General features: G+C 39.0%; 1 protein-coding gene across 1 annotated transcript in view; it reads right to left on the reverse strand.

Annotated features, from left to right (window-relative positions):
• The window catches only part of XPO4 (exportin 4), an 82,060-nt gene that overhangs the window by 50,549 nt on the left and 16,191 nt on the right, over positions 1-15,320 (reverse strand). The window contains exons 2-4 of the mRNA XM_042023927.1: positions 10,166-10,271; positions 6,524-6,665; positions 6,135-6,273 (exon numbers count right to left, since the gene is read on the reverse strand). Of these exons, the coding sequence (XP_041879861.1) occupies positions 6,135-6,273; positions 6,524-6,665; positions 10,166-10,271 (387 nt within the window). The remainder of the gene's footprint in view (positions 1-6,134; positions 6,274-6,523; positions 6,666-10,165; positions 10,272-15,320) is intronic.

Raw genomic sequence — 15,320 nt, forward strand, 5'->3', positions numbered from 1 at the left:
AAACACCCAGGGTTGAGCTGAGAAAGAGAAAATCAATTTGCCTGTGAATCACCATGGGCCAGAGGAAGATAATCTTGTGGCATGTGAAGCATGCAGGCTTTGGACAAAGAGAGAAGGGAAGTAGCAGCCTCTACTAATAATGGAAGAGGTCCAGGCAGAGTTAGCTGGAGCATAGGGTGCAAAACAGGCTTTTCTTTGTTTCTCTGGAGACAGGCAAAGTTGTGAAGCAGAAATCAGGAGGAGAAAAAAAAAGAAGTGATCTCATAAAAGAAGTTGAAGGCCTGAAAACCATTTATAAAGGTAACATATCCTTCTCCAGGTTCTTGTCTGAATGGCATCAGTTGGATCTTCACTCCTACCATAGCTGCATGAACAAATACAGGACTTTCAATTAAACTCAAAATAATGAATAGTAAGGCTAGCTATGCAGTTCGCCATCAGCAGCACCCAGCTTTAAATATACACCATCCTGACAAGTGCTCTTTGGTGGGCAGGTGTCCTCCCTTCCCCCACTTTTCCCAGTACTCATTCCTGGTCTTTCTTGCCTGCCTCTGCCTGCCATACTGCCAGCTATGTCAAATGAGCTGCATTACACGGCTGTGCTCCACAGCAGATCACCCAAAGAAAAAAATGAGAAGCTGTGAGGGAGAAGGGGCTGTTTCCAAGCAGACTAACAAAGATCCAGTATATTACTGAACACATTTATTCTGAAGGGCGGTACCTTTGAGAGGAAGAATGACGAAACACCAAGCAGCTAAGGACAACAAATGTCTTAAAGAGGCTTTTCCCCTCAAGCCTGTTTATTTGTGTGTCACCACTGTAATAAAAAAAATACATGGTGTAACACACGGAAAGGTTTAATTTCTTCTTTCCCAGTGAGTCTCTGAGGTCACAGGTGAGGGACTCCACAGGTGCAAATCTCATGAGACGGCAAAACAGAAGAAAGAAAGGGTTTAGTATGCTATACCTAGAACAGGTGATGCACATCTCACCACTTGGAACACATCTCCTCACTTCCCAGCCCTGTCTTTGAAACTGTGGCTTTAGTGTAAATAATACTGGGGAGTTATTAATTTCTAGTAGTTATTAAGCAACTAAGCTGGAGACTTGCTGTACTGCATCTCTGGTAAAACCGGTTCCCTTTCAACAGAAAAATCTGAAAACTGTAAAAGCACCCTCGTTAATTCAACTACTAAAACCACTTGCATTTTAAAGTTCTCTTACATTTCTATTACTGAATTTTAACCTCACATGTGGACTAGTTTTTGGATTCCTAAAATTCCCAAACCAATCTTTAACACACTAACTTAGGCCTTTATAGAGCACTTATCAGCTTAAATATCCTGGTTCACCCTCTGTTTTTTATATTCAACATGTTTGAAGGGCAATGAGGTTCGTAGAACAAGGTAATAATTTTATTACACCAGAAGACACAGCTTGGGAGTGGGATAATATATATGTTTTTGTCAAAACATGAAAGTCAGGAGAGCCTCTCCAACTCCTACCCTACCACATGAAACAGTAACAGCTAGACAGATTTCCAGAAGTAAAACTCCCTTTAAATAATAAAAACAAGAACTGTAAATACTAAATAAATATAATTAGCTATCCAGGCAGCTATTATAATGGATAGATTAACCTCAATAAAGATGAATGCCTAGAGTTTTGCTTATTAGTATTTCCCACCGCTCACATGAAATCCATTCACAGTACATCCCTCAAAAGCTTTAGGTAATCTGAAGCAGCTGGATCTTCTCTCTAGCCCAACTAGGAACACTGGGAAACAGAAAAACAGTTTTACAAATTTTACAAGAGAAGGAATGGTTAGGATTCCAGAGCTTTTCCAGTGAGTCTTGACAAGTCATCTTCCATATACAAAAAAATATGTAGGCTTCAGATACGGAGCTTTATATTAAATACATTCTACATGCCTACAGTATGCACTGTAGGTCTTAAAAAACATAGCTTCTGTTGCTCCCCAGTCCCATGTCAAGTCTAGCAGCTGGACCCCTCTGCATCTGCCTATACATATGCTGGAAGAAATTGAGGTGTGATCCATATCTCAGTCTGGTTTTAAACAAAATCTATCTGATTGTGTTCACATGCAGACCAGATCCTCCTGGGAGTCAGTCACTTAGCTGCCAGGATTCCTGTCCTTCTGGCAGGGATGAAGGACAAATGAAATCCTTCAGCTGTGCAAAAGCAGAATATTTTAACACAAGAAGAAAAAGCCAAGAAATTGAAAACATGTATACTTGAGAAGAACTTGGCCCACGCAATTCTCCAAAATCTTGAAATCAGTGATAGAAAACATGTATTTAGAATTTTAAGATTGGCTCATGATACTGTGTCTGCTGCCAGAATCTCTGTCCCCCAGAGATGAAGATTTTGAAAAGAGATCCTGAAATTGCTATTGGAGGGAGATTACAGATTCTCCTTCCTGAGCAGAGGGATGGCTTGTATCGATAATATGGGAGGAGGCAGGAAAAACAAAACTAAGAACTCCAAAGCTAATCCTTGTCCTCCTAGAGGATTACTACCTAAACTCAGTTACAAATAAATAGGCAGCCAGACTAAAAGTTTACTTTCCATTCTCAGACAAAGTTTCTTCTGTGAGATTCATAAAGCACCAAATGGCAGAGAACCAGCAGCAGAAGCCAACACTCCAGGTTCTAAAGCTGGCTCTAACCATGCATCCTTCCCATCCCTGAAGTATTAACTCTCCTTAGTGTCCTGTTATTTCCTTAACATGTACACTGTGTTCCACTATTAAAAGATTACTCAATACTAAAGCCATTTTATTACTCTCATCACAATTCCTCTCCTTATCTTCCTTCCAACCTCCTTATTTTTTCATTCTCAACAGTTCATCCATCAGTCTTGCTCACATGACAGTTTGCTGCTACATAACTAGCCTCAAAATAAATCCATCTCTAAAGATCTTTTTAATCAGTACTTGAGAAGTTGAGGTATTAAGCACATCAAATCCTGCAAATGGACACACACAACAGAGACTACCATCTACATTCACTGCCCTCCTTATTACCCCAACTATCAAGACTTGACCCTGACAAGATATTACTGAAAAGTCCCAAAGATTTCATGTTGCAGGACTGTCTAATGATCACAAAGTTAGTAGAGATGTCTGACAGAAACTGGGTGGAGTGTTGCAGGGAATGGAAAAGATTAAGTACCTACATTATTCTTGTGAGGTAAAGATGGGTCAAGAAGCTTCACAGCCAACAGGGACAAAAAAGTAAGCAAGAAGCAGACAAGAGAATGCTTTGCTTTTTCAAAATGGACTTTCTCTCATTTAAAAACTGCTGTAGAAAGCCATTACCTCAGAATACTCTGAGTTGGAAGGGACCCACGAGGATTGAGTCCAACTCTTAAGTGAATGGCCCATATGGAGATCGAACCCACAACCTTGGCATTATTAGCACCATGCTCTAACCAATTAGCAGCAGCTAAGAGCTGCCGATAGTTCTTGTTTGAGAGCTTTAAACATTTTTAAATATGAAGTGACCTGCTGCTGACTCCATGTGTAGTGAACCTCAGGCAGGACGACACAAACGGGTGAGCAGAAGGCTGAGAAGGATACAGAAAGTGACAAAAGAGACTGGAAAAAAAAATTAGGAGTCACAAAGGTATGACAGACTTCTGCAACTTGAGTGTACAAGGAGGCAAGAATGCGTATCACGCCACAGAAAAGACATGTCAAAAAAGTGGAATGATTCCTTCCACAGGGAAGCACAGAGGACTGGAAAGTATCTGCCAATCTTTTTCAAAACCTACATCCTAGCCTCTTCCCTGATTTGAACAGACGCCTATAAGTAACTAATATAAACGAATCTCCAGAAACACTTGTGACAGTACATGGCACTGTCCTGACAGCACATCTTGGATCCTGAAAGCAGTACCAGTCCCTTCAGGATGTGGGCTTCACACCATACCCTGAAGCACTTAGCTGAGAATCCCCACGGCAGCAAGGCAACTGCACCACTGGGGTCCCACATGGCCCCACAGGCACGGCTGAATGATACAGGGACACTAGTAAAGAAACAAAACCACCCAGCCATATTTGAAAAGATAACTAAAATAATAAATAATTCATTGTATGAATTATTTCATACAACCTTTCAGAGTTGTTATATATTTATACAAGAGGCATGCCCTGACCCCCTTCAGAACGCAGTTTTGGCAGGTACTGTGCTAAAACGCCATTTTATTACAGCTTATTTTTGTACATGCCTGTCCTGGGTGCCAGTACCAGAGTCTCCCTTGCAGCTAAGTCTCAGAAGATTACAAGAACATTTTCATGAATGAGAACTGGTTTACAATATAAACCCTCATATATACATGGGAGCAAGTGCTTATAACCAGTTTGCCAAAGACTAACAACCATATACCGTGCCATACAGAAAAGACGTTTCAGCAGCATCACGTGTCTTTTTTTTTTTTTTTTTTGGTATTAAGTCCTATTAGCACACCAGAATAGAAAACATCATTAAATACCCTAGACATTTTCAATACCATTCTTAAAACCTGAGCACAAATATTTTGGAAAAACTATGGAAAAATTCATGCTTGTGAAGAGAGGGAAATTAAATAAAGGGAAATGAAAAACTGAGCTCAACTTGGCAGTGAGCTGAACTTGGAGAAGAGCACCCCTTCCCCCAGCCAGAGCTCCTCTGCAAAGTGCTCTGCTCCACAGCATGCCCAGGATGATATGCTTGGAGCAGGCAGTCTTAGCTTGCTGTATGCTGTGGTCAGTGCAATGCGTCTTTGGACAGTGCATGCCCAGAGTACAGCTGCACAAGCTGGACCGTGCATGACTCAGTTCACAGCCCACACTTCTATTTGCACCACTTTTGTATCTTTACGCAAAGATCCTACAAACTACATGAGCATACAGAGTGTCATGCATAAAACTTGAAAACCTCAGCTGTAACACTGCTTTAATAACCAGACTATGCTTCCTGGAAAAAAGCATTAGCTCAGTTCTTCTTAACAAATACCCATTTCTATCTGCATTATTCAGAATCAAAAGGCTAAAACAGTTACCTTAAGGTAAATAACTGTGAAATTAAGGTTTACAAGAGTAAATGAAATTTCCATACCCTGGAGGGATATTACTTGTTGCTCAGAGGTGACACACTATTTTTAGGACCATGACATGAGCTGGATTACTTCTAGTACTAGTACACTTTGATTGAATTTTCGGAGTTAAACATTTGCCACTCACATCTGTGTAGCACAACTGCTGCTCTAAACGCTCAGCAGTGTTAGGAGCCAGTTCTCTCAAGGTTTTTGTCTGAGAAAAGCTTCAGTTAAAGTTTCAGCATGGAATCTATATACTCTTTGATTTTCATTTGGTAGGAGACAAAATCACCACTCTTTAAGCTCTAGTTACATGCCTCTATTATGACCTATTCTAAACTTATCCCCTGGCATAGCAAACGGAATTTCACTAAATGCATAGATAGATATTGGACACCTTGTTTCCACTTTGAGCTCAGTATGGAAGGTAACACTTACCCCTAGTAGTATGACATTAAATCAAGAATAAGTTTTGTATTTCCATTCCATGTTTTACTTCCGCACACTCCTTTCTCTCCACCTACTCGTCTCCCAGAGAACAGCAGAGGCCTATGCCTCCTGCTCACTGTCTATTTCAACAGCTGAGCTGCAGCAGAGAGCAGCACCGCACAGATGGAAGGGGAACAGAGTGTGCAAAGAACCTTCCAGCTAATGGAAAATCTGTTTTAAATCTTACGATTTGATTAAAGAAAACCAGAGAAAAAAAGAAAACAAATTAAAAAACCCATACCAAAAAAACCCCAAAACAAAAAACCCCCAAAACAAACCACCAACCCACAACTATGTCACTTAAAGCAGCTATTCAGAAAACCATTCCCTAAAAATATGGTCTCATTGTATACCAAAGAAGTACACATACTACCCCCAGTCCCAACACATTAAAACGTCTCCAACTTGGTAAATGATTTAATAGCTATCAACTTAATTACTAATTGGATAAGAGAGGTATAAAATATTTTATAGCCACTAAGTACAAAACCTAAGCTGCTGATACAGACTGCTTAACTTTTGAAGAAAAAAACCTGAGTACTTACCACAGTGGGGTTACCGCTGCTGATTAGCTGACTGACTTCATGAAAAATGCTTTTGCAGTCGATTGATTTGTCTAATGATCCCCGTTTCACTATCACCGCTACCGCTAATAAAATCTGCTCCCGAACATACTTTTGAAGGCTGTAAACAACATTGCACAAATATATTTGCAAATAATTCTGGACATCGATGCTCAATAAAATTTTAAACACATTTCTTTTTCAAATATTTTGCGTGAATTCGTAAGGGAAAGGTGACAGAAGTTAACTGCTAAGACTAAAAAACAAATTATTCTTAAAATGATTTTGCACTGCTACCCAGGGAAACAAAAATGATAACCCAGCCTTTATGCAGAATTCTGCATGTTCTGAGGTATGTTTTCTATACTTACTTAGGCCTTTGTAAGACATAGGTTAGAAGGAATGTTCGCAGTGACTCAATGCTTGCTTTTTCCAAGAGAATCCATTCTCTTACAACTGCTTCCATTATCGCAGTAGCAGCTTGGAAAAGGACATAGTCCACTTTGCTAGTTTCTGTGGGAAAAAACAAAGGCAACTTGAGTATTAGAAGACGTGTATTCAGCTTCACAAAAAAAATTTTTGGAATTTACTATCATTTATTATTAAATAGAATATTGGTGCTATGAAAACAGATAAAGAATTTACAGCTCAGAAGGGGGTGAAATAGTCAATAATACAATTATCAAATTGTCCAACATTATTCAAGTCAATGACCTAGGAGAAAAGTTGTCTGCACTAGAAGGCTGGTTCAAAGAACAGGAATAAGAATGCTAACAACAGGGGGAATAAAATAAACAAGATGACAGCTTTAGTTCCAATACATTAATTGGTAAAAGTGATTAACCTTACAGGCATGTCAAAGCTGAAAATTTCTGTGCTTGCCTTTGAAAAAAACAGTGCATAAAAGTACATGTATTTTATGGGTAATAAAAAGAAGCAAATCCACTTACACTAAAAGGTAACATTTGTGTTTAATTATCCAAGAAAAATTTTACACTGTGGTGTACTTAAAGTGTTCTACTTCATGTTCAAGTTTCCAGTATTTTGAGTTAATCAAAATATAATTTCTGACCACAGTATAGGAATCATTTGCCATTATTATCTGAATATGGGATTACTATGTATACAGATGCACTAAGGAAAGTATAAAAATATGTTACAGAGAAAGGTAACAGTTTGGTGACTACAAAGTATAATTTAAAGAGAAATGCCAGAATATTAATGTAATTTCTGTGATGATAAAAAGATACAGAGATGTTTTTGTTGTTCTTCTTTGCTTTTAAAAATTTTAACTTGGAAATAGCAGGTAGTATCTCAGAAGCCAGTTTCAAAACATTCTGAGCTGTGTAGAAAATACAGACAGAACTTTCAGAAAGGGTGCAGCCACAGGGTGGCAAAAGCATAAAATATGAAATGATGAAATAAAATTCCCAAACAAGAAGCAGAGTTTGAGCTATAGTGGGTGACCTGCCAGGACTAGAAAAACTGGTTTTGAAAAAAACTCAATCATGAGATGAAGGGATTTAAATTACTACAAAATTTTTCTTCCCCCAATTGCATACACACAAGTTTATAATATAAATTTCCTTTATATGCAAATACTATATCCAAGATAACAGATAATTTGCTAAAATATTTTAAAGTAATTTAATCAGGCTCCAAATCTAAACCCACACAGGTAAACATGCTTAAATGAAAATAAACCACCTTTAAATCTACTTAGCTTAATTTGGAAAACTAAGTAACCACTTAAGTAAAAGATTAATGCATATGTCTAACACATACAAAAACAAATTAAATTATTCCTGCATGGGAATTTTAATTCTGGCACTTGTTACCGTGGGTCTTCAGCTTTTCTAACTGTAAAAAGCTCACACACCCAAAAAAAGAGGACGTAATTAAAATAGGACAGTTTCCCCTTTGCGCCAAGTGCCACAGCCACACAACTGCGATCTCCGACAGCACAGACCTGCAGCCCCCAGCACAGGCCTGTAATTAGCCAGAGCACCATGATCCCCCACAGGAACTTACTAAAGAAAGGAAGGACAAGTTTTGCCAGTGCACTGAACAGCTATAAGCTTGCAGCAGAACGCAGAGCCTCGTGCTTCCTGGGTTCAACTCCAGGTTTCTAAAGAACAACATAGTAGTGGCTGTTTCCCTTTTCCAATATGCTCACTTTCTCCATTATTCTCCCTGTGTCCTTCACACACTCTTCTTTCTACGAATGACATCAACATCCTTGTTATCTCTCTCTACCTCCATTCCAGTTCCTGTCTTGACCATTTTTTTGTTTCTTTTTAAGCCATCTACTTAGTTCTCTGGTTCCAGCACACCCTTACCAGCACACATCCCTTCAGTACACTTCAACTCTTTTATTCTTCATCATGAACAGCTTGTTTCCCTTCCCTGGCTCCTGATTTCACAATCCCCGCCTCTTCTTCCTCAACTCCCAAATCTTAACTACCTGTTCTTTCTGTCCAGACTGTACAGATCCTTACTGAGGAAGCACAAAGTTTTGAAAAAGTCTCTAAGTTCCAGGTCTCAGCATTGCAACTGCCTACATTCCTACAAAAAACCTGCCCCACATGGAAACATGCTGGCTTCTCAGTGGTGGTAGCATATGAACAGTTTAAGATGTAATATTTCTAGACATCCAAAAGGTATTAAAATCAGCATCATATTCTTTCCAACCAGCCACATTTAAGATTTCATGAAATTTCATTATTCATTTCTGATCGATGATGAATGTATCACTTAGTTCCAAATGGTCTGCAAACAAAGTTACTTAAGGATGTTTTTGCCCACTTAGTTTTCTCTAAAAATCAGTGTGAAAACAAGAAGCATCAATTTTGCTGACCCATCAAGCAAAAAGTGTGATTGCAGTCTTCCAAACCAAATGGAGTACTACTATAATATACTAAACGCAGAAGAAACTAATTTGTAGAGAGAAATTTTGGTTGCAGGAAAGGAAGCACATCCTGGTCTATATATCACAGTATAACATACGAGTAGGTCTGCAATACTGACATCACAATATTCATGAATTGTAAGTCTCTAACCCAGTAAATTTAGAAATAACTGTTAAAAAAATACTGCAGAATGAATTAAATATGAAAATAATATTTTAAACATAATTCTAATATTTCTCTGTTCATTCTGGCAAATTCTTTAAAAGAAAAGTCACTTTTTGTGGTTTTGGCATGTGTTCTTTTGAGCAAACTTTGAGGTTTCCCCCATCAGCTCTCAGAGTCGGCTTTCACTGAAACTGCCCCTCACCCATCCCCAGCACTCGCATCTGGTCAGTACCACAGTGCTGAGCAGCAATCTTACATCCCTACTGCGCCTGTAATTTTCAGATTTAGCTGCCAAACTCTAATAAGTCTCTATAGCACCTGTAAAAACATTTATTTTTAAAAACTTGCTACACAACCACATTTATAGCATTTCCATTAAAACCGAAGAAATTTCTGATGAAGGGTGGTATCTGCCTCTTTCCTTTCTCCACACGTACAATCACACAAAATTTCAAATCAATACTCTCTTGCTTCTACCAGGTGAACAGAAACTTCTCTAGCTTTTCCCTCTTTTCCTCTGGCTGGGCTGTCAACAGCAACTAAGTTGTTCAACTAGAAATAAACTAATTTCAGCACCAATGCAAAATCTGGTAGAAGTGTATAAAATTGGATCATTGGCTGATTTAATGGGGAGCACAAAGCCAAGCAGCCACACTACTGGCAGCTGCACAAGCTGCATAGATTAGACAGTATTACAATAATCATGTTGCAGAGGAAATCTATTAAATCAGTTTAGGAACTTAGCTACATGAAGTTACACCTTCTAGCTTTGAAACTGACAGAAATAAAACAGAAAATGACAGTAATAGGCTTCACCCTCCATCAAAAAGTACCCCATATCAAAATCAAAACTGATGTCCATAGTCCCAGCTGTAAAAGAGCAGCACAGTTCCAGTTATAAAAGAATGTACACACCTAACTCCATTTATTGAAACTTACCCAAAATATGTTTGCAAACAGCAAATGGTGATTTTGATTTTCTAAATGATAAGAATATGTGCTCAGCATGTTGGCGTTGTTCATTATTGACCATGGAAGGTGGTGCCTGAAAGAAAAAAAAACGTTATTCAAGCACTGATCAAAAACATAGTAAGAGCTATATGTCATGAACTTATAAATGTTTAACAAGTCAAACACCAAAACCAAGTATTTCTTGGCAAAACTGCTTGCTCTCAGGCACAGCCTCCTCTTATATACCACTGTGTATTTACCTCGCATGCACATAGGTGTGAATATCAAGATATGAGGCAGAGAGTGAATAATTTAAGTATAGTTTCCTAATGATGTTTCTGAAGAAAATTACAAGTCAGATCTAAATTCAAACCAATCCTTTTTCTGCTCAGACCAAAAATACCACTGCACATCACTAAATGCTGCTATGCATGCTCACAGTCCTGGAAGCAAAGCACTGTTTTTTCTTTAGTTCTACATTTGTTTTTAAATATTTAATTGTATAATAAATTCAAGGGATTTAAAAACTACAGTTACGTTCTAAAATAAAGTATTACCAGTAACATACTACCCTCTAGTGTTTAATGTTAAAGTTGACATCCTGAGGACTGGGTGTGATTGAAGAGACAAGTAAGCCCATTTGGGAATGGCTACGGTGGTTCCTCAGCTTACACCCATCCCTATATACACCCACCCCGTTACATCCTGGGCACCTTGGCTGCTAAGGTAACCCTTGCTGCTCTCCTGTTGAAAGCCACCTCCACGGTGGTTTCTACCTGAAAATCAGCTAGAGGTAAAGCATGAAACCATGCAATAACCTGGACCTCTGTGAGGTGCCTACAGAGCACAGACAAGCTGCCTGCACTGCAGCCTCACCTCATGGAGCAACCCCAACACCCCCCTCCCCCACCCTACAAGGTAAACACAACCATGCAGAAAGTACCAGCAGCTCACAGCACCACGCTGCTCTCCACTTCTGTCACTAATAAATATTCTCTCACTTCTGCTATTTGGGATTTATCTGAACACACACATGGCACTGCATTCTTGCAGGGAATTGATACCACAAACAGGGTAAGCAAAACTGATGCACCTTTGAGAAAGGAACGTGCACACACCCAAAGATCACATCCAAACTGCAGAGCAGGATCAAGGTGACAGCGTAGGTTATTGAACGTCAGTGGAACTTCCAAACTCCACATTCCAGCTGTCCCTAGCAGTTTGAGGAGAACATGTGTGCCACCTATCTTTCAGTTGTGAGTTATAGCCACTGCTTTGGGAATAAAAGCACCAAGACCTTAGCATACAGACCAAGGTTTTTAACCCAAGTGAAATATTTTCCAGTAGATAAACCATAAGAAATCTGATTTAACAGACATTTCTGTGATGTAAGCTCAACTCTCCTGCATGCAGCAGGAGCTGTTCCTAACCATCTGTGTTCCACAGTCTGAAGGACAGTCCTCTGCATGGACTCTAGCTACATTCACTGCAACAGAACCAGCTGTACAGAATGCCAGAAAAATATTTGGAGCAGGTTATCAAACATTCAGGAATGACCTACACAGCAACAGCACTTCAGTCAGAGCTGTGGCAAATAAACAACCAAAAAAAACCAGTCCCCACTTTTCCCCCCATTGTATGGGCAAGCATTTGTGCAAATGCAGAGAACCAGATTGGGGAAGTGATTACCAAAAATCATCCCAGGTTTTTTTCATCTGGATCAGCTGGAACAACAACAAAAAAAGCAGGGTTTTTTTTCCATCTGGATCAGTTCCCCAGTCTGGTTCACCATAACCCAACAAAAAAGCCTAAACCAGCACAGTAAGGGACATATTGGGTGGTGATAGGCTGCTTTTTTTCAGTACCAGTTATCATTTAAGGTGCATTTAATCTACAGCCTCTGTTGCTGTGCAGTGCCTGGGAATAAATTTTAAGTCTCAAGGAACACACAGCTCTTTCCCAAAGATACAGCATGAGAACTAAGAATCAAATTTCTTGAGACAAGTGACTTATTTTAGTAACTTTCTGCTACCCAAAGGAGAGGTCCTATTCCTTTCTTGGTCCCAACTGCATGGTCTTGTTACCTCTTTGCATGATACTTTCTATCACCTAGTCCACAAAAGAAAAAGAGGATAGAGGTGAAATCCTGGGGCAAGGGGAATGAACATTTGCTACCCTAACAAACATCAAAAACCCAGACAAGTGCCAGAGCCAGTTGCAACGATGGGGAGAAAAGGCGTGGAGAGACATTTCCCTTTCAACACTACTGACCTTGCAGCTCACAGCTCTGCAGTCTCATGAAGCCCCACTAACTATAGCCATGTTAGAACAAATTCTTTGGGTGTGACAAAGCATAACTTTTTGCAAGCCTGGGGTCATTTATATTCACATCCTTAGAGCAAGAAGACCAAATCAGGGCTACCTGATACAAAAACTATTTTTGCATTAACACATTATATTTAAGCTTGCCATACAGAGATCCTATCTGTTTTCACTGTTCTGTAATACTTTAGGGCACTTTCAGGGATATCAGCTTCAAACTATTGGCACCACTGAAAAAACAACCAGAGAAGTAAAGTTTTACAGGAAATACTTCCTTTATGCTTATAATAACTAGAAAATAGACCTCTTGCTTTATATTATTTTAACTCTTTTACTTCTCTGAAGTCCAGTTACAGAAGACCTTTGACACCTTGGAAAGGCATATGGCACATCATATTCCTGTATTAATTTTTAAAATAACAATAACTTAATAATATGTTACAAACTTTGACTCTCAAAACTGTCCAGAACAGACAAGTGCAACAGTTAAGGTTTGAACTGTAAAGCCACCAGAGGGAGCTTAAAGCTCACAGTCTACTGCCTTCACTGCATTCAGACAATATTTATCTGTACAATGAAAGTAAAGCCCAGCTAATTTTTGCTTTAAGAAAAGGCCAGCATACGCACATTCTGTGGAAATTTCATATTATAAGAACACTGGCTTAGTAAGCCCAAGAGCCCTGTACCCTCCTGCCAGCACCTCCTTGGCACAATAGGGTTAGAAACGTACCCAAGGCATTCATCATGTTTGGAAGGTCCCCTAGAACACATACATCCATTCACTGTTTTCTTTCTAATTGTCTCCTTCAAACTCTTCTCTACTATCCAACTAACAAAGAATTAAAAAACAGTAAGGTAATGAGCAGGCTCTTTTGGCATATTGAAACCATTTGCAGCTATATCACTTTTCTTCCTGTTACTGTCTGACATTACCTCTAATACCCATTTGTTCACTCTTTTGCCCTGCCAGTTATGTATAAAAACTTCTCCAGGACAATGATCATCTTTCTGATTTTAGCATAACAAGCTACTGCCCCATAAGAAGAGAGTTCCTATATGACACGGTATTATAAATAAAATTACAACCTTTTAGCTACCAAGGCTGTCTGGATACAGAAAAGGACCAGAAGCAGCAGTGCCCACAAACAGGATCCAGCAGGACTGCTGTTTCAAATGGCAGCTATCCACTCAAAGGAAAGAGAATGAAATAAGTCAAGACTAGAAACACTGTAGCAGACTAGCACTAATACTTGCAGGACCACTACACTCATCTGAAAGCCTGGCCGACTAATAAGAAAGTAATGTAACTGCAGAAGACAGAAGACCAACTGGAAAGTACACACATGACTAGGAAACATCTGTTGATGTACATGTGGAAAGAATAAGGGCTTTAGGATTTTTTTATTTTCAATAGGAATAGTTAGATGTATACAGAGGAACTGAACCTACACATATGTATTCAGAAACATCTGCTCTGTACAAGCATTTCCTACCTCAGTAACATACCTTTTAAAAATATAATGTAATGATGACTTACTTGCCAGGATGGAAAGTGCCAAGAAATTAAGGTAATAGATGACAAAGAAAGCAAACAGGTTGCAAATACAAGATGTTCATTAAGACTAAAGTTGAAGTCGCTGTGTATCTGCCACTAACTGGCTGAAGAAGTAACACCACATCCACACTTGAAGTCTGCTTTTTTAGCTCCTTCCTCTTATTTGAAAACACTTTTTGCTTTAAAAAAATAAAAGCATCAAATTCCACCCTCCCAAGTGATTCTATTCAGGCAGTTTCATGTCAATCATCACAGATCTACAAAATACAACTTTTTTTGATCATATATTAGAAGTTACATTATTTTCTTAATGGTTTTAGACCACAGAATAGAATTGCAGGATCCCATAAAAGTTTGAACTGGAAGGGAACTTTAAAGGCCATCTAGTATAATCCCTTGCCATGGGCAAAGACACTTTCACCTTCCACCCAATCAGGGTGCTCAGAGCCCCATCCAATTTGGCCTTGAACATTTCCAGGGATGGGGCACCCACAACTTCTCTGGACAACCTGTGCCAGTTCCTCACCACCCTCATTGTAAAAAATTTCTATCTTCTTACAAGGCCAATAAAAAAAGACTGAATTGGCTCCTGACTATGAATCTTGACCTCTTCAATATCTTCAACGCCTCGATTGTTTAGAAGTTTCTTCTAATATCATTGTGCATCCCAGAGAATATTACTTATTGCTTACTTAAGACACTGACAGTATCTTAAAAGTAACAACTTCTACCATTCAAGTGACAACATTATTATTAAAATCAATAATGGAGTAGTTTTTTATTTAAATATTTAGTTAACCAGCTTGCATTGCTACTTCGGCATCATAATTTTACTAAGAAAAATCCTGGCCATGATCAAATATAAACATAACTAAGGATGGGGTGAGCAGCATTCATTCCTTGCAGGAAAAAAAACTTGCTAAGACAAATTTCGATTTTTCACTTTTGCTATGGCAAGACAGCACTGAATACAACCAAAGTTAGCACCTTTCTACAATTACACTGGGGGAAATCTGCAAATTACCATGTCACAAAGAACAGTCATGCACTCCTCCAGACTTTGCTTCTTGGGAGAACATGGAGAAAGTACGCTGGAATGTTTTAAGCTGACACCCACAGTATTCCCACCTACAAAAAAGGTCCCCTATGAACAGTACAGCCTAAACACTAGTAGGATTATGGAAAGGCAAACATGCCTACTAAGAGAATTTTCTTGGTTTAAAAAAAAAAAAGGATCAAATTGCTTGTACCTGCTAGTACTAAAGC

This window comes from Corvus kubaryi, unplaced genomic scaffold, assembly GCF_017639235.1.
Source record: "Corvus kubaryi isolate FWS band 111438036 unplaced genomic scaffold, C.kubaryi_AGA036_p1.0 37256, whole genome shotgun sequence".
NCBI lineage: Eukaryota > Metazoa > Chordata > Aves > Passeriformes > Corvidae > Corvus > Corvus kubaryi.